This window comes from Sceloporus undulatus, chromosome 2, assembly GCF_019175285.1.
Source record: "Sceloporus undulatus isolate JIND9_A2432 ecotype Alabama chromosome 2, SceUnd_v1.1, whole genome shotgun sequence".
NCBI classification, from domain to species: domain Eukaryota; kingdom Metazoa; phylum Chordata; class Lepidosauria; order Squamata; family Phrynosomatidae; genus Sceloporus; species Sceloporus undulatus.
This window is the reverse complement of record NC_056523.1, coordinates 9,489,932-9,508,736: the sequence shown is the minus strand read 5'-3', so window position 1 is coordinate 9,508,736 and position 18,805 is coordinate 9,489,932. Positions and strand designations below refer to the sequence as shown.

Here is an 18,805-nt window from a genome sequence, read left to right as displayed (position 1 = left end):
AGGAAAAACTTTATTTGCTCTTTTATTTCCTTCACTATTTTCTCATCTGTCTAGGAATAATGCCCAAATGTCCTCCATTTTGATCATGCCTAAGAAACATGCATTTATATTAACATTGTTTAAAAATCATCAAAAACATGTCCTCCATTTTTTAAAAACGTGTCCTGCATTTGAAAATGTTGTCCTATATTATTTAATTATTTAATTATTTATATCCCCCCCCCTCCCGGTTGTCTGGGGGACACTAACCTGGCCCCCGGCTCAAAAAAGGTTGCCTACCCCTGATCTACGCAGTAAAATAGTGCAGTTTGACACCACTTTATGGGTTGTAGCTCCATCCTATGGAATCCTGGGTTTTGTCGTTTTATAAGGCCTTCAGCTTCCTCTGCCAAGGAGTGCTGGTGGTGCCTCACCAAACTACAAATCCCACATTTCTATAGAAAGGAGCCAGGGCAGTTATAGTGGTGTCAAACTGCATTCTTTCTGCTGTGTAGACGTATCCCTAGATGTTAGTTCTGCTATCAGTTAAGATGGTTCGAAGGAATCTCAATCCAGGCAGAATATCTTTTCTGGTTTCAAAAGCACCATAAGAAAGCATCCACAACTCAGAGGCCGGCATTCACAATAGGCTTTGGGGACATTTCTCTGCTCCTGGAATCTTCCAGCAGTTTCGTGGACCGCCAAAAAAACAGAAACACAAAAAAAAAAAAACCACAGACAAGGCTGGGGATGTTATTTTTTGCTTTTGAATTTTTTTTTTAATGTCAGTCAAAGAAGGAACTGCATCCTATTTAAAAGGTGAGTCCACCACTCTTGCAGGTTTCCAGAAACAGCAATTCATCTCCTTTTTTAGGCCAGAAAAAGGGCTGCCAGAGCAATCAGGACAAGTCAAGGGAAGCAAATACAATCCTAGGTAGCTGCCCTGGGATGACACTTTAGCCATCTTTACCTATAGCCATGAGGAGAATGGCTGCTTTTTGAACCTGCCAAGAACAGCCATCCTTTTTGTCTCTGACAGTCATAGGAGTTCAAACACATGTGAGCCACTTTGGGGGGTAAAGGAGGTGCATTGGCTGGCCTAAGCAATTCTGGTTTTGTAACCTTGCACTGATTCTGCATCACAGAAAAATGCCTCAGGGAATTTGGGCATGTGTGAATCGCCAGCAGGACTCTAATCACAGTGTTCTTAAAAATCATGTTGTGAGCTGCTTTGAGTCCCAGTTTTTTGTGGAAAGTAGGATGAAAATATAAGTAAACAAATAATCTCAGGGCTAAGCCAAGATGGTGCCCTGCATCCCCACCTACAAAAGAAGATGTTCCCACCTGCTGTTGAATCAGCTGAACTTCAATACTGTTGGTGGGCAGGAGACTTATCATTCACCAAATGGGAGGGCAGCAGATTTGGGGATGCAAAGAAGATTGCCTGGAATAGCAATAGCAAGTACATTTCTATACCGCTTATCGGTGCACTTAAGGACTCTGTAAGCGGTTTACAATGTTAAGCCAATTGCCCCCCAACAAGCTGGGTACTCATTTTAGTGACTTCGGTAGGATGCATGCTTGAGTTGACCCTGAGCCCCAGGCTGGTATTGAACTCACAACCTTGTGGTTTGTTGGTAAGTGGCTGCGGTACAGGCATTTAACCACTGTGCTACCAGGGCTCCTATGGAACACACAGCTCTGTCCTCCAGTGTTCTAATCTCAACATTAGGAAGAACCTCCTGACAATAAGAGCTGTTTGACAGTGGAACACACTGCCTTGGAGTGTGGTGGACTCTTCTTCTTTGGAAGTTGGATGGCCATCTCTCGAGGGTGCTTGTATTGTGTCTTCCTGCATGGCAGGGGGTGGAATGGATGGCCCTGGCAATGGATTCAAAGTAGAAGAAAAGAGATTCCAGCTCAACATTAGAAAGGACTTCATGACAGTAATAGCTGTTTCACAGTGGAAGATACTCCCTCGGAGAGTGGTGGAGTCTCCTTTGGAGGTTTTTAAACAGAGGCTGTTTGGCCATCTGTTGGGAATTTTTAGATTGTGTCTTTCTGCATGGCAGGGGGTGGAATGGATGGACCTGGAGGTCTCTTCCAACTCTAGGATTCTGTGGTTCTATGCTTCTAATGTCACCTGTCAGTTACCAAGTTCCTGTTTTGGTAATTAAGATTAGACAGAAGGATGCTCCTAAAATTGGCCACCGTTTCTAAAAAGTTTTATTGCGTTTATAGAATGTTAAACTGTATCCCATCAGTTATTATACAATTTTTGTTTTTTGTTGTTTCTATTGATGGGTCTATAGACTGTATAAACATTAGTAACAACAAAAACAATAAGCACCAATGAACCAGTGTCAAAGAGATACAGGATGAGGATTACCATGGTCAGCAACAGTATCTATTGTTGTTTCGTGTCATTTCCGACTTATGGCAACCATAAAGCGACCCTATCATAGAGTTTTCTTGGCAAGATTTGTTCAGAGAGGGTTTGCCTTGGCCTTCCTATGAGGCTGAGAGAGTGTGACTTTCCCAAGGTCACCCAGTGGGTTTCCATGGCTGAGCTGGGATTTTAATCCTGGTCTCCATAGTCATAGCCCAATGCTCAAACCACTACATCACACACTCTCTCTACAGTATCTATAGAAATATCTATATCTGTATCAATAATGAGTATCTATAGAAATGATACTGTCAATCACAAACTGTACATGAGCCATAGCATGATACAGCATCAGAAAAGGCTATATGTGATTTTTCAGCTGTACTGAGAGAATCATAGTTTCAGACTCAAGGCTGGATGGGGAAGGAATGAGCCACAGGTTAAGAACTGTCTAATGGAGCTGCAAGCACCCAAAAGCTGAGGTGTCAGGAAACTCCCATACACATCTGTGTGACATTGCACTCACCTGCGGAGCCAACATGTCCCCCATCCTCCTCATGCTTGGCATCCCAGCACAACTGCCCATTTCCACTGTCGGATGACACCCGCTCTGCCTCAGAGAGAGGGATTGCCTCTCCCTCCTCAAATGGTATCAGCATCTAGAAAAAGCAGACAAAATCCCTTTCAGTACAGTCGGTCCTCTGTATCTACGGTTTCTTTATCCATGGATTCAAGTATCCACGGCTTGAAAATATTCCTCAAAAATATAACTTCCAGAAAGTGAACCTTGATTTTGCCATTCTATATAAGGGACACCATTTTACTATGCCACTGTATTTAATGGGACTTGAGCATTCACAGATTTTGGTATCCACAAGGGGTCCTGGAACCAAACACTAGCGGATACCAAGGGCCCACTGTATGTATTCTCTTTCTTTATGGGTAATATTTCCCAAGGGGTTCAAGATCTTATGCTCCCCGCCATTTTATCCTTATAATGACAACCCTCAACAAACACACAACACACCTTTGCTGACCTCCCCAATTTTTCTACATGATCTAAAACACATGTAGCAATAGCAATAGTAAGTTTATTTCTATACCGCTTATCAGTACACTTAAGCACTCCCTAAGCAGTTTACAATGTGTAAGGGCTGGAAACTAATCTGGACAGATCAGGACTGCTGGGTTTTGCTGTTGTTTTCCATACTAGAAGTAACAGAGATACGTAGTTTCATACAGGTTGAGCCTCCCTTATTGGAATTCCAAAATTCTGAAATATTTCAAAAACAAAAACATTTTTTATGGGTGGCTGAAACAGTGATACCTTTGCGTTCTGATGGTTCCATGTGCACAAACTATATTTCACGCACATAATTATTTAAAATGTTGTATAAAATTGTATGAATCCAATTTTAGAAGAAAGGTGGGAGATAAATCCCTTAACTAAGTAAATAAATAAATAAACCATCTAAAGTGACTTGTCCAAGGGGGCCCAGTGAAGACCTGAACCTATCTTCCCAACCTTAGGCCAAAATCCAATTGTTACTCTCATCCAGATTAGATTCAGTGAATCTTATTGTTGCATGCCTTCTAACTGTTTCTGATTCTGATAGGGTGAACCTAACATAGGGTTTTCTTGCCATTATCGTCCTCTGTAGCTGAGAGAGTGTGACTTGCCCACTGTTACCCAGTGGATTCCCATTGCTAAGTAAGGCTGCATTTATTTTGCAGAATTAATGCTGTTTGATACCACTTTAGCCATCATGGCTCAAGACAATGGAATTCTGGGATGTGTACTTTTGTGAGAGATTTAGCCTTCTCTGTTGGATAGCTCTGGTGCCACAACAAAGTACAAATCCCAGGAATTCATAGGATGGAGCCATGACAGTTAAAGAGGTGTCAAACCTCATTCATTCTGCAGTATGGCAGCAGCCAAGGGCTGAGACCCTGGACTCTTAGTCCAAAACAACAACCATGATACCACATTGGCTTTCTGAATCAATTAAGTTTACAAGAGCAAGTGTGGTGTAGTGGTTTGATTGTTGGGCTACAGCTCTGGAGATCTGGGTTCGATTCCCAGCTTGGCCATGAAACCCACTGGGTGACCTTGTGCAAGTCATACTCTCTCAGCTTCAGAGGATGGCAACGGCAAACCCCCTCTGAAGAAACTTACCAAGGAAACCCCATGATAGGTTCGCATTAGGGTTGCAATATGTTGGAAATGATGTAAAGGCAAACAGCAACAACAACAGAAATTAGATTGAGGCCAATGGTGGAAACTGTGCAGCTCTCCAGATGTGATTGAACTGCAACTCCCAGTAGCCCTGGGTCAGTACAGCCACTAGTGGTGAGTGCTGGGAGCTGCAGTTGAACATTTTGAGAACTGACCTGATGCTACCAGGGTGTAAAATATCCCACCAATGCCACGGAAAGACATCCCCTCACCTCCTGCCCCTGCCTCTGCTCTTGCATCTGTAGGAAACCCTCTGCCAGCGCCACTGCCTGTGAGCAGGTCTCTGGGCTCTTTCCCCTGACCCAGTGTTGAATCTCTGGGGGAAGGACAGTCAAGAATTGCTCCAGGATCAGCAGCTCCAGGATCTGCTCCTTGGTGTGCCTCTCCACCTTCAGCCACCCTTGGCAAAGCTCCTGGAGGCAGCCATAAACCCCTCGGGGTCCCTCAGCTTCCTCGTAGGAAAAACGCCTAAACTGTTGGCGCTTCTGCTCCCGGCTCAGGGTGTCTTCTTCCAAAATGGCCGCCTTCACCTTCCCATAATCCTCTCTGTCTCTGGCATCCATTTTCTCAAAGGCTCGCTCAGCGTCTCCTTGGAGCGCTGGCAGGAGTCGGGCCACCCACTCATCCTTGGGCCATCGACACGCTCTGGCCACTTGCTCGAAAGCGGCCAGGAAGCCCTGCACGTCGTCCCATGGTGAAGGCTCCTCCGGCTGCTGCGGCATCCCCCATTTTGACTGGGGGGACTCCACCATTTTCAAGAACTCCTGCCATTGAGTTTCCCATTGCTGAAGGAGCAGGTCACCTCGCTCCTGTTTCACTGGTGGCACCTGTGTTCTTTGACTTGAACCCCTGACTCTCATGGTGTGGAGCGTCCGCGAGGGCTTCTCTGCGTCCCCTAGTTCCTCCCTAGCTTTGGGAATCGCAAAGCCTTGCTCTTGAATTTTGAGCCCTGGCAGCATCCAGTTCTCCAAAGCTGCCTGGAACTGGAGGCTGAATCCCGCCTTAGGCGCTGGTTCAGTAGCCATCTTGTGTTCCCACAAACAGACAGCGGGATCCTGACACAGGGATGCAGCAAATGATGGTTTCTGGATGGTTTGGAGATATTTGGATCCCCTGGAGTTAGTACAATAGGAGACACGACAGGACCAGTATTTGAGATCGATGGAAGGAGATCCCCCTTGTAATGGGGAAAGAAATAACGATAAATTTCAGGAACGAAAGTAGAAAATACACAGATGCACACAGCAGGTTCTCCAGTGAAGAAGAGTGAGGTGGTCACCTTGGCCAGCTGTCATGAAAAGGGAGAAAATAGTATAAATTATAATATAATATAATATTAATATAATATAATATAATACACTCGTCGCTCCATATTTGCTGGGCTTAGGGGCACAGGATCTCTGTGACTGTGGAAAACCCACTAATAACAAAAACACTGTTACCTGAAAAAACACCTCTCTGGGAATCTCTAGGTCCTCCAGTGCAACTCTGTGGTCAACATCTGCCAGACATTGACCATAGAGTTGTGCTGGAGGAACCACAAAGGCCTAGTGGAATGTCCTCTCTAGGAATCTCTGGGTCCTTCAGTGTGACTTTTGGTTAAAGTTGACCACAGAGTTGCTCTGGAGGACATAGAGATAACATATTCATAAAATCCGTAAATAATCAAATCTGCAAAAGTCAAAGCCATAAATGTGTAGGGACGAGTGTAATTTACATTACATATATAAATAATTGAGGACCATCGCCTCCCCAAAATAGTATTTTACGGTGAACTCGCCACGGGTCAGTGTAAGAGGGGCGCCCCAAAGAAGAGATACAAGGACTCCCTGAAACAACATCTCAGGCTCGGCCAAACTGATCACCAACAATGGTCCGCTCTGGCCTTGCATCGGGAGGCATGGAGACGCACTATCCACGATACTGCAGCCTCTTTCGAAAGCTCACAGCGAACGAGTCTCGAAGAGAAACGACAACGCAGAAAGAACCGCAACCCGGAAAGATCACCCAAGGAGACTTTCCGCTGTGCTTTCTGCAACTGAACCTGTTTGTCCCGGATTGGCCTTTTTAGTCACCAACGCACTTATACAAAGCACGGGATGAGTCCTTCCTGAATCTTCATTCGCGAAGCAAAGCCAGAGAGAGAGAGAGATTATTATTATTTAACCGCCTCTCCCCAAGGCACAACACAGATTAAAACACATGAAACCATTTAAACTCATAGATTATATATATATATATATATATATATATATATATATTCATTCATTCATTCATTCCAGTACTTGGAAGATCATGCTACAAATTCCTACTGAGCTGTGAATCTCACTGGGTGAATCAATCACAGACCAGGCACACTCTCTCAGCTTCGCCTTCCTCAGGTTTTGGGCTCAGGTAAATTGAGTTCAAGAGGTGCATCTACATTATCGAAATAATGTAGTTTAACACCGCTTTAACTGCCATGGCTCTATCCTATAGAACGTTAGGATTTGTAGTCTTATTGTTTGTTTATTTGTGGTATTTATACCCTGTTGTTTAGCCCTGGCCAGTTTGAGACCACTTTAACTGCCCTGGCCCAGTGCTTTGTACCGTGGGGTTTGTAGTTAATGGTGGCACCAGCACTCTTAGGCAGAGAAGGTTGTAAATGCAGTGTAAAACTAGACATCCCAGGATTCCATAGTCTTCTCTGCCAAAGAATCCTGGGATCTGTAGTTTTGTGAGTCACCAGTGCTCTTTGGCAGAGAAGCCTTAAAGACCTTGTAATTTTTTTTAAAAACCCTAGGATTTCATAGGATGGAGGAGCTGTAGCACTTAATATTCTCCCTGGCAGGAGGCTGCAATAGTAGGCTGCATCTGCACTGCAGAATTAATGCGGTTTGACACAGCTTTAACTGCCACTGGAATTGAGGGATTTGTAGTTGGGTGAGAGATATTTAGCCTTCCCTGTCAGAGAGCTCTGGAGCCACAACAAACTGCATCCCATTCCATCACATGGAGCCATGGCAGCTAAAGCAGCATGAAACTGCATTAACCCTGCAGTGCAGATGCAGTCTTTTTGAATAAAGTCACATTGAAAATTCAGCAGGTTTCACTGCAGAGCAGATCTGCAGTGCAAAAATTGAATTCTTCCTCTTTAATAACTACAAACCAATACCTTCATTGGCTGAATAATTGAATAATTCTAAATAACTAAAATGCCTCCAAACCTGTCACTTACCCTCATAAGAATCCCTCTTGCAAGCACCCCTTCTTTGGACTAGTCCCATGCCACAATATATGTTTAAAAAGCTGTTTCCGGGGGAATGGATCAGAACCGGAAGGGGTTTCGCTAAAATATAATTTAAATTGAACAATTTCCACCCCAACTCTATGATTCCTAAGAAATCCAGGCTCTTGTTTTGTTCTGGAAGGGGTTTCTTCCACCAAAAATGCCTGCAAAGCTATGCAAAGCCTGTTTGCTTTTGCTTTGCTATTTCTTTATTTTTAAAAACTTGGATCACTGTTTCTAATTCTTTTTGTTTTTAAATAAAGATTCTCTGTTTTGTTTTATTTATTTATTTTTTGCACGTGGGAGGTTATTTTGGATCTGCAAGGGCTTCTGGGAAATGTAGTTGCAAGCCAAAATAAAAAAAGATTATTATTTTTCCTGAGAAAACTTGGGTTTTAAAATTGCAAAGGGAAATAGTAGATATATTAAGTTTATTCTTCCAGTTCTTACCCTCTGATAAATATTATTTTCAGGGAATTATTCTAATCAGAGTAGTATAAGATGTTTTATTATTTTATTATTATTTTATTTTTATTGTTTTTTATTTTTTATTATTTTAAGGAGCCATCTATTTGTTATAATATTATTATAATTATTATTATTATAATATTATATATATTATATAATTATCATAATATAGTATAATACATTTAAATAATTATAGATATTATATAATCATTTTATAATTATTATAATATTATATATATAATTATTATACTATTATATATAAATTATATATATAATATACAATATATTATAATATATATAATATATATAAATTATAATATTGTAATATAATATAGCATATATAATAGTATAGTATAATATAGTATAAATAAATAATTAGAATAATATAATCAGTTTTAAAAGATTAAATATTGTAATAGTATAATTAATATAGTATTATATAATAAAACTGATTACAATATTCTAATAAATTAAACTATTTATACTATATTATACTATACTATTATAGATACTATATTATATTATAAATATAGTATATATAATACTATAGTATAATATAGTATAAATAATTTAATTAATTGGAATATTGTAATATGTTTTAAAGGATTAAATATTGTAATAGTATAATTAATATAGTATAATAGTATAACATAATATGGTATATATAATGTGATATAATATAATATAGTATAATATAAATAGTATTAATAATTAAAATATTGTAATCAGTTTTAAAGGATTAAATACTGTAATAGTTTAATCAATATACTATAATAGTACAATACAATATAGTATATACAATATAATATATATAATAGTATAGTATCATATAGTATAAATAGTATAATTAATTAGAATATTGCAATCAGTTTTAAGGGATCATTTTGTATGTTTTAACTGCACTGCTCTTTTAAGACTGTGAGCTGCTCTGAGGCTGCATCCACACTGCAGGAAATAATCCAGTTTGACACCGCTTTAACTGCCCTGGCTGAATGCTAGGGGATCTTGGGATTTGCAGTTTGCTGTGGCACCAGAGCTTTCTGACAGGAAGGCTCACAAAAGTACAATTCATACAGTCCCATAGCATTGAGAGTCATGGGCATTGGGTATCAAACTGGATTAATTCTGCAGTGCAGATCAAAACTTAGTCCAAGAGTAAGAAGAATGGCATTGCTTTCACAGTGAAGAGAATTTTGGACTTCAGCTCCCAGAGGCCTCAGTCATGTCGGCCAATAGGCTGGGATTCTGGGAGTTGAAGTCCAAAAGCCCTGAAAAGAGTCTACTTTGGGGACCACTGGGTCAAGGCGATAGAGTTTCCCGGAGAAGCGTCTTCCTAGAGGGGCCAATACACGCCGGCGGCCATCTTGTTGCGGAGGGGAGGGGGAGGCGCTCCTTCCGGTTGGAATGTTCAGCTGCTGCTCCGCATGGTAAGTGTCAGACAAGCAAGATGAACGTGGGAATGCGCCGTACACGCGTGTTCGGAGTTGCAGCCTGTCTCAAAGGGGGCTTTGCAACAAAAGGGAGCCAGAGATGAAACTGGCGCAAGGCAGTGAAGCCCCCTTTCACCCCCAGGTTGCATTCACACTGCAGGAATAATCTGGTTTGGGACCGCTTTAGCTGCCCTGGCTGAATGCTAGAGAATCCTGGGAATTGTAGTTTATTGTGGCACCAGAGCTCCTTCTGACAGAGAAGGCTCAGCGACTCACAAAACTACAAATGCCAGGATTCCATAGCATTGATCCAAGGCAGTTAAAGAGGTCTCAAACTGCATTAATTCTGCAGTGCAGATGCACCCAAGGAGCCATCTAATCCAACCCCATTCTGCCATGCAGGAACTCCCAATCAAAGCATCCCTGACAGATGGCCATCCAGCCTCTGTTTAACCACCTCCAAAGAAGGAGACTCCACCACTCTCTGAGGGAGTGCCTTCCACTGTCAGACAGCTCTTACCCTCAGGAAGTTCCTCCTAATGTTGAGCTGGAAAACAAGCTTACTCCATCCTCATTATGGCATCCATTCATATATTGAAACAGGGCCATCATGACACCTCTCAACCATCTCTTCTCGAGGCTAAACATACCCAGCTCCTACATCTCTCCTCACAGGGCTTTATGGTTTCTAGACCTTTCACCATTTTGGACACCCTTCTCTGGATACCTTCCAAGGTTGTCCACATCCTTGAATTCTGGGGGTTACTTTGGAGAGGTTTGGGAAACTCTGGGAAGAAGTAGAGGAAACAAATTGCAGCATTTTCAGGTATTTTGAGTAGCTTTTGGCCAGTTGGGACAAAACAAAATGGCCCCAATTTAAGACATGGCGGGTGATGGGGGAGCTTTAGAAGGGGCTGAAATGAGGCCAGTCCCGGTTTTCTCATCTCAACCACTTCCATTTCTTTTTCTTTAGGAAGAAGCCACCTAGAATGTTATTGACTCTTCTTTGTAGCTACGTCTTGGCTGGGGATTCTCCGTAGTCCGAGGAGAGACCCCAGGACGCTAGCCTAGGGGAACGGATTTGCCTGGCACAAAATGGCCGCAGAGCAGGGAGTGTCGTCGAATATTAGTGCTGTGGTTCAGGTCAAGCTAGAACAGGGAGTGCCTCTGAGGGTCAAAACTGAGGAGACCGCCGGCCCCACAGTGGAGGAAGAAGGGGTGAATGGCTCCCATGCTACTCTGGCTGGGCACATGGGTGGCTTTCTGGCAAACACCTCCGACACGCAAGGGAAACATGAGTTGGATTATGGGCTCACGTATGGAAAGACGCATTGGCGGGAATTTCCAAAGATGGAGGCCTGTCTGAGCTGGGCCCCAGATGCAGTGGGTGCCTCTCATCAGATTGGAGCCCAGAACTCTCCAGCGTCCTTCAAAATCAAGGCAGAAGGTAACCAGTGCTCCACAGAAGAGCAGGAGACTGAAACCCAATTGGGTTTCTCTGGAGAACCCCAAGAGGCATCCAGAACCCTGAATTTGCCAGAACAGTCGCAGGAAGAGGTCCCGGCAGAAGATGCTGTAGTCTTGGAGATCCAGCGGCAGAACTTCCGGCAGTTCCGCTATCAGGAGGCCGAGGGTCCCCAAGAGATCTGCAGCCGCCTCTGGTTCCTTTGCTGCCGGTGGCTGAAGCCCGAAAGGCACACTAAGGAACAGATCCTGGAACTGGTGATTCTGGAGCAGTTTCTGGCCATCTTGCCTCCGGAGATCCAGAACTGGGTCATGGAGGGTTGCCCAAAGAGCTGTGCCCAGGCAGTGGCCCTGGCGGAGGGGTTCCAGATGAAGAAGCGGAATCCTGAGAAGCCAGAAGCACAGGTAAGGATGAAGCCCTCTCATAATCAATCCAAAGTGGCTGCTGTAAGCACATGTGCTTAGAGATGAACCCCATTTAGGGTTGTATTTGCACTGCAGAAATAATGCAGTTTGATACTGCTTTAACTGTGATGGCTCAGTGCTGTGGAATCCAGGATTTGTTGTTTGCTGTGGCATAATAATAATAATAATAATAATAATAATAATTTTTATTTATAGACCGCTATTCCGCAATGATCATAGCGGTGTACAATAAAATTGCAATACAATACACAAAATTTCAAGGCCTCTCTCCCCCTCAAGATGGTGGTTGGAGGAGGGCTCTTTTTCTTCAGGCCCGAAGGCCAATTATCTCAGAAAATTACAAATCCTAGAAGTCCATAGCATTGAGCCATGCCAGTTAAAGTGATGTCAAACCACAATAATGCTGCAGTACGGACGCAGCCTAGGATTTCTAAACCAGAACTGTCCCAGGTTCTGAAATTTCCAGACCATAACTTGAGACTAGAGACAGTTCCTTATATGCTGTGGTGATGCAATATGAAGAGCTTCCACAAAGACATTAAACATGATACGTTAAGCATCAACCACTCTTGTGTGATGTGCATCATTCAGATGAAAAAACACAGAGTGGCAAATGAGGAATATATACAGTTGGCCCTCCACGTTTGCGGCTTTGACTTTAGCGGATTTGATTATTTGCAGATTAGATTAATATGTTCTCTCTAGGAATCTCTTAAATCCTCCAGCACAACTCTGCCATCTATTGACCATAGAGTTATGCTGGAGAACCTAGAAGCTCCTAAAGAAAACACTTCTCTAGACCTTTGTAGGTCCTCCAGCATGATTCTATGGCCAGCGTCTGCCAGATGTTGACCACAGAGTTGCGCTGAAGGACCTAGAGATTCCTAGGGAGGTAAACATTAATTTGCAAAAACATACACACATAAAAAATTGTAGCCATGGGTGTAAATATGGTGCTGGTCCCTGGCACAACTGTCAGTCCCTTACATGATGATGATGATGATGATGATTGTGATTGTATTTATATCCCACCTTTTTCCAAGTTTGGGACTCAAGGCAGTTTACAACCGATGAAAAAAGAAAACAGTTAAAATTCACAAAATGCCAAAGTTAAAAAGCAGTTAAATGTATAAAAACATTAAAACCTGTTAAAACATTAACAAAAACACATCAGCACAACAAAAATAAATAGAAAACCCAGCACATTGTACAAGGGCATCCTGCCTAAACAGTCAAAAAGCCTGTCGAAATAGATGCACCTTTACCTGTTTGTTCTGGGTCTGAATCTCTGTTAGCATGAGATGAAAGTTTGGGAATAAAACTCTTGGAATTCCTTAGCTAGCAGTCCAAAATTTCAGATGACCATTTAAAACAGGTTGGGCGTTGGCTTTCAGTCCAGCCATGACCGGACCACTTCAGTTCCATCCCTCTATACTAAATGAGATCTTGGTTTTTATTTCAGGTGCCAGTTAAAGAGACAGCCTTGAATTTCCCTGGGGCCAAAGAGATTCTGTTGGACTGCAAGCAAAATCAGATATTCCAGGAGAGTAATGCTGCCATTGCCAGTTCTCCCAGTAAGATTAACAAGTGTTCTCAGTGATTATTTTGTGTGTGTGTGTGTGTATTTTCTTTGAAAATGTGTGTGTGATAGATAGACTCACCACAATTTCATTATTTGTTTATTGAATTTTATGTCCTGCCACTCTCCTTGGATGGGACCCATAGTTATCCAATGTTATTTTAATTTGTTTGAATGTTAATATGTATTAATATGTATCATGTTTAATTAAAAGCTTAATAATAATAATAATAATAATAATAATAATAATGGTTTACAGGAATCTAAAACAAGATAAAGCAGTTTGACACCACTTTAACTGCCAGGACTCAGTTCTATGGAATTTGGGGATTTGTCGTTTTTTGAGATATTTTGTCTTCCCTGTCAGAGAGCTCTGGTGCCCCACCAAACTACAAATCCCAGGATTCCATAGCATCAAACCATGGATGTTAAAGTAGTGTCAGGCGCCTTCATTTCTGTAGTGTGGCAGCAGCCCTAGGTTCAAATCATATTTTACAAAACTTAAAAAATAATTAAAGAACTGTATTTTTTTTTAATGGTTAAAACAATTAAAGACATCCTGCTGAAAGAGAGAAAGGAGCGCAGGGAGGAGTTAAAGTGGACTTCATACGGAATTTAGCTCTAGTCTAATACATCAGCTAGATCCCTTTAAGTGATGTACACAAGCATAAATACCATTAAAGAAGCAGTTTTCCTTCAAGGAGGTAAAGCAGGATGCTATCCTGGCCATGATTGTGCAAGTGGGGATTGCTTGTCATGTTGCACAAAGGTAAGATTTCGTACAGTGCCTGTGTAGCATAATCCATTGTATCTATGTAGCTGCTGAGTAGGATCTCTGCTTGTAAAGTGCTATACCACTTTGACTCTTACCTAAACAAACATATTTCCATGGACAGTCCCACCTAGAATACATGGCAATCTAAACTTGAACATACCATAGCATGTGGCGAAATCAGGCCAAAAAAAAAAAAGATTTAATATTTTCCTCCTTATTCTCCTATGTAGGTGAAGATCTTGTGTGTACAAGTGAAAAAGGCCAACCTGAAGGACTTGAAGAAGGAGAAGGAGCACCAAATAGTGTAGAGATGGGCAATCCAGAAGAGGTGCGTTCACAATGTTCTGCGGCAGAAGACCTTTCCAGAGACTGGCAGGGATCCAAGGAGCTTCCAAGAAGTTCATCTGAGGAGAAAATAGGAAAATCCTTTCCTTGTGAAGGTAACAAGGCCATCAGTGAAACCACAAGCCAACAGAGAATCCAAACGGTGAAAAGTGACAGTACTGCCGGAATTGATGATAGCAGTTTACCAGAGAACTCAGAGATCATTGAGTTTCAGGTGACCCACACTGGCAGCATGCCCTATAAATGTTTGGACTGTGGGAAGAGTTTCAATTACAGCACCAGCCTTGTCAGACATCAGAGAGTCCACACAGGTGAGAAGCCGTACAAATGCTTGGACTGTGGCAAATGTTTCTGCCAAAGTTCAGGCCTCACAATTCATCAGAGAATCCACGCTGGGGAGAAAGCCTATCAGTGCCTGGACTGTGGGAAAAGTTTCCGGGTGAAGTCGCACTTAATCAGGCACTCCATCATTCATAAGGGGGAGAAGCCTTACAAATGCGCAGAATGTGGCGTCGGCTTCTGCGAAAGGTCGGAGCTTCGAATCCATCAGAGGATCCACACAGGAGAGAAACCGTACAACTGTGCTGACTGTGGGAAAAACTTTTGCAGGAAGGCTGACCTCACACTTCATCAGAGAATCCACACGGGAGAGATGCCATACACATGCTTGGAATGTGGCAAGGGCTTCCGTTGGAGCTCAAACCTCATTACACATCAGAAAACCCACACGGGGATAAAACCTTTTGAGTGTGATGAATGTGGGAAGAGCTACTACTCCAACATGAGCCTCGTCAGACATCAGAGAGTCCACACAGGGGGTACCCCCTATATATGCTCCGACTGTGGGAAAAGCTTCTGTGATAGCACCAGCCTTACCAGGCATCAGAAAATCCACACTGGGGAGAAGCCGTACGTCTGTATGGATTGTGGGAAAAGTTTCAACCGGAACTCGAATCTCATTTCACACCAGAGAACCCACACAGGAGCCAAGCCATTCCTGTGCACAGACTGTGGGAAAAACTTCAGATCCAAATCGGAACTTCACAGGCATTACACGGTCCATGTGGGAGAGAAAGGTGAAAAGATCTTGACTGGTGGTGAACTAGAGACATCTGCCCATGTGAAAATGGACAGCAAACTGGAAGTTAGAAATGAATAGTGAGAGAAGGGAGGACATGAATCAGCTTTAGACACACAACAAAGTAGAATAGCACAGATCAAAGCAGTGTTGAACATTTTCCTTTCTCTTCTCTGGTTTTGTATAGGGAAAATCATTGTTAAAAAGCTACTTTCAAGCCGGTGTATTGTGTGTTTATGAGATCAAGTGTTTGTGATCCTTGCATGATTTGAAATGTGAACAATACTCTATGGCCAGCTTTCCGTTCTTTCAAACCACCACTCGCACAATGGACCTTTTGGACACAGTGGCATGCTGGACCTGCTTGCAGAAATGAAAGTCCTGTGTTCCTTTTCATCCCATGGGAAGCAGGATGGGATTCTGTATTACCCTATTGATGGGGCTTTCTCTCTGGTGGTGTTTGATACAATTCCAGTGTGTGTGTGTTGTGTGTGTTTTGTTTTGTTTTTAAGACACTAACCTTTGTAAGACCCCCCTTTTTTATTGTAGGGAAGAAGACATTTTTCTATAAGGCACTTGAATGAAATTCTATTTCTGGGCCTGGAATGTGCCTAGTTTGGTTGCTTCTGTACTTGGTCCCATTCACACTGCTATAGTTATAGTGCTATGGTTCCATTTTAAGTGCCGTGGCTGCATGCTATGGAATCTTAGGATTTCTGGGGAGAGGTATCTAGAGTTCTCAGCCAGAGAGCTCTTGTGCCTCACCAAATTATAAATCCCAGGATTGGACAGGATATTGTCATTACTGGTTTATTTATTTTTTCATTGATTTAATTTATATCTTGCCTTTCTTCTTATACAGTGGAGCCTTGCCTTACGTGGGGGATCCATTCCAGACCCCCCCCCCTCACGTAAGGCGAATAACACATATGCTCAAGCCCCATTCAGTATAATGAGGCTTGTGCTCATTGTGGGGTGGTGCATTTGCGCCACGGACACATACGCCATTCATTTCATTGCCACGCAGCTTCTGCATAAACCGGAAGCCACGTATGGTGTGCCCATGTATGGAGCGGGCGCACTGTATAGGATGCAAGGCGGCAAGGTGAAGTGGAATTATAGCACTATAATTGTGTGTTGGGAAAGGGCTCTTGGGTTGGTTGTTTCTACACCTTGGGCCATTTCACACTGTACATTTGCAGCACTATGATTCTACTTTAACTGCCAGGGCTACATCATGTGGAAACCTGGGTGAAGCACTAGAGCTCTCTTGCTGAGAATTCTATAATACCCCTCCCTAAAGTGCCAATCCCAGGATTTCCAAAGATATTACTGTGGCAATTAAAGAGGAATCATAGCACTAGTGTGAAAGATCCCCTGAACATGGGAACTTAGGGTGCATCTACACTGTAGAAATAATCTAGTTTGATGCCACTTTAATTGCCATAGCTCCATCCTACAGGTTCCTAGGGTTTGTAATTTGGTGAGGCACCAGCACTCTTTGGCAGAGAAGGCTAAAGACCTTGTAAAACTACAGATCCAAGGATTCCCTATGCCATATTTATGTCATAAGATGGAGTTACAGCACCATAGGATTGCATTATTTCTACAGTGTAGGTGCACCCTCAGCCTTTAGTTATCCATGGTGGGCAATCTGTGGTCTTCCCAATGTGGTTATGGACTCTGTTTCCCATTATCCATGCCCATTGTTCATGCTGGCTGGGGCTGATAGAAGTTGGAATCCAACAGCATCTGGAGGAGCACAGCTTCTCACCCAGGACTTAATAAAAAAAAAAAACATTTCAAAGGAAGCATTTCAAAGATCTTTAATAATAATGGTTTGTTTTAATATTGACCTTTCTTTCCTCTTTGTTCTGCTAGGTCAATGTCTCCTAACAATATTCTGTAGGATTTTCTCCCCCAGAACACTTTAGTCTTTGCATCCAAAGCATTAAAGAATGCTAACTTGATAATACATCTGGCATGATGGTCCCTAGATGTTTTGAACACATAATTCAGTAAAGTTTACTGAAGAACTCTTCCTAGTGTGAGTCTCCCCATTTTCTGGGTCACAACTTCCTAAATACTCCATTTTTATTGCCAAATGAAGTCTAGAGTGACAGATGGAATAATAGTGTTATATTTTCAGGCAGGATTTATATTTTGCTGTAAGTCAAGTTATATCGGGGTTTCGGTGACCACACTGTTTTCATAGGAGACCTTAGAATCCGCACTTCATGTTGTAGCCTCCCCACAACCCTCCCCAAAAATGTTTTGCTCACCAAATGTCCTATAGGCATTGGGGGTATTTCTGCCACATTTTTGAGCTGTTTTAGGTCCAGGAGAGACCTTTTTTAAAAAAAAAACAATAAGAAGAGTAAACCTATTAGAGAGCGGGGTGTGTTTGGCCTGGAGAAAAATGAGTGGGAACGTGACTGTTGTTGTGTGCCTTCATGTCATTTCCAACCTATGGCGACTGTAAGGGTTTTCTTGGCAAGTTTCTTCAGAGGGGGTTTGCCATTGGCCTTCCCTGGAAGCTGAGAGAATGTGACTTGGCCAAGGTCACCCAGTGGGTTACATGGCTGAGTCGAGATTTTAACCCTGGTCACCAGAGTCTTAGTCCAATGCTCAAACCACTACACTACGCTGGCTCCCAAGGACGTGATAGCTATCTTTAAATAGTTGAAGGGATGCCATATAGAGAATGGAGAGGCCTTGAGCCTAAAGCTGGTAGCATTTGGGATTGCACTTGGAGCCCCTTTCTCTGATGGGTGCCGCCACCACTTCTGTGCTGCCCAGGGAACTGGCTCACCCTCCCTGCCCCAAGTCAAAGTGTCTATGTCAATTCTAGTAACAAATGTGGGTGGTCTGGAGAAGAGAAGGTTAAGAGGTGGTATGAGAGCCATGTTTGAGTCATAGAATTTTATTGAAGGGGGAGGGTAGCAAGCCCTCCCAACCTATGCCGGAAGGGTCCTTGGAGCACCCAGCAACAAAGAAAGTTCAGAGTCCGATTGTAGCTCAAAATAAGCACATCTTTAATCTCCGTACGGGATGACAGCTGCCTAAATGGCAATTCCAAGACTGTCATACCCAAATGTCTTTCTTCAAACCTTTTATACATTTTGAAATGCAAGCATAGCTTAAACAGCATCTCTTTTTGGGTTAACTTTCAACATTTCCCAAAACCAGTTTACTGACTAATTCCTGCCTTCCTGATTCCTAGCAAGTTTCTACAGTTTAGGTTAATCCTTCACAATCCCATTGTTCCTCTTTATCAGATTGCTTTAGCCATGTTGTGCTATAATCATTAAACTGCCCAACTGGCCTTTAGACTTAGGTATTTGTTCCTCTCATTATTATTATTATTA

At 42.5% G+C, this 18,805-nt stretch overlaps 2 protein-coding genes across 2 annotated transcripts in view; one reads left to right on the top strand and one right to left on the bottom strand.

The window, feature by feature from the left end:
* Window positions 1-7,963, bottom strand: part of LOC121921897 (zinc finger and SCAN domain-containing protein 30-like) — a 17,275-nt gene extending 9,312 nt beyond the window's left edge. The window contains exons 1-3 of the mRNA XM_042450610.1: window positions 7,822-7,963; window positions 4,817-5,892; window positions 2,895-3,027 (exon numbers count right to left, since the gene is read on the bottom strand). Coding sequence (XP_042306544.1) covers window positions 2,895-3,027; window positions 4,817-5,629 — 946 coding nt within the window. The 5' untranslated portion in view covers window positions 5,630-5,892; window positions 7,822-7,963. The remainder of the gene's footprint in view (window positions 1-2,894; window positions 3,028-4,816; window positions 5,893-7,821) is intronic.
* A 1,752-nt stretch (window positions 7,964-9,715) lies between these two features.
* Window positions 9,716-16,205, top strand: LOC121921870 (zinc finger protein 436-like). The gene is made up of 4 exons (XM_042450536.1): window positions 9,716-9,767; window positions 10,744-11,639; window positions 13,123-13,234; window positions 14,245-16,205. Exons 2-4 carry the CDS (start codon window positions 10,866-10,868, stop codon window positions 15,516-15,518), a joined length of 2,160 nt encoding a protein of 719 aa, XP_042306470.1. The 5' UTR covers window positions 9,716-9,767; window positions 10,744-10,865; the 3' UTR covers window positions 15,519-16,205.
* Window positions 16,206-18,805: the final 2,600 nt, after the last annotated feature.

Bases quoted from the DNA above. Each gene is read 5' to 3' on its own strand.
- LOC121921870 (XM_042450536.1), top strand. From the start codon at position 10,866: ATGGCCGCAGAGCAGGGAGTGTCGTCGAATATTAGTGCTGTGGTTCAG. The intron at 11,640-13,122 runs GTAAGGATGAAG...TTTTTATTTCAG, and splicing joins CTGAGAAGCCAGAAGCACAG to GTGCCAGTTAAAGAGACAGC. The intron at 13,235-14,244 runs GTAAGATTAACA...TCTCCTATGTAG, and splicing joins TGCCATTGCCAGTTCTCCCA to GTGAAGATCTTGTGTGTACA.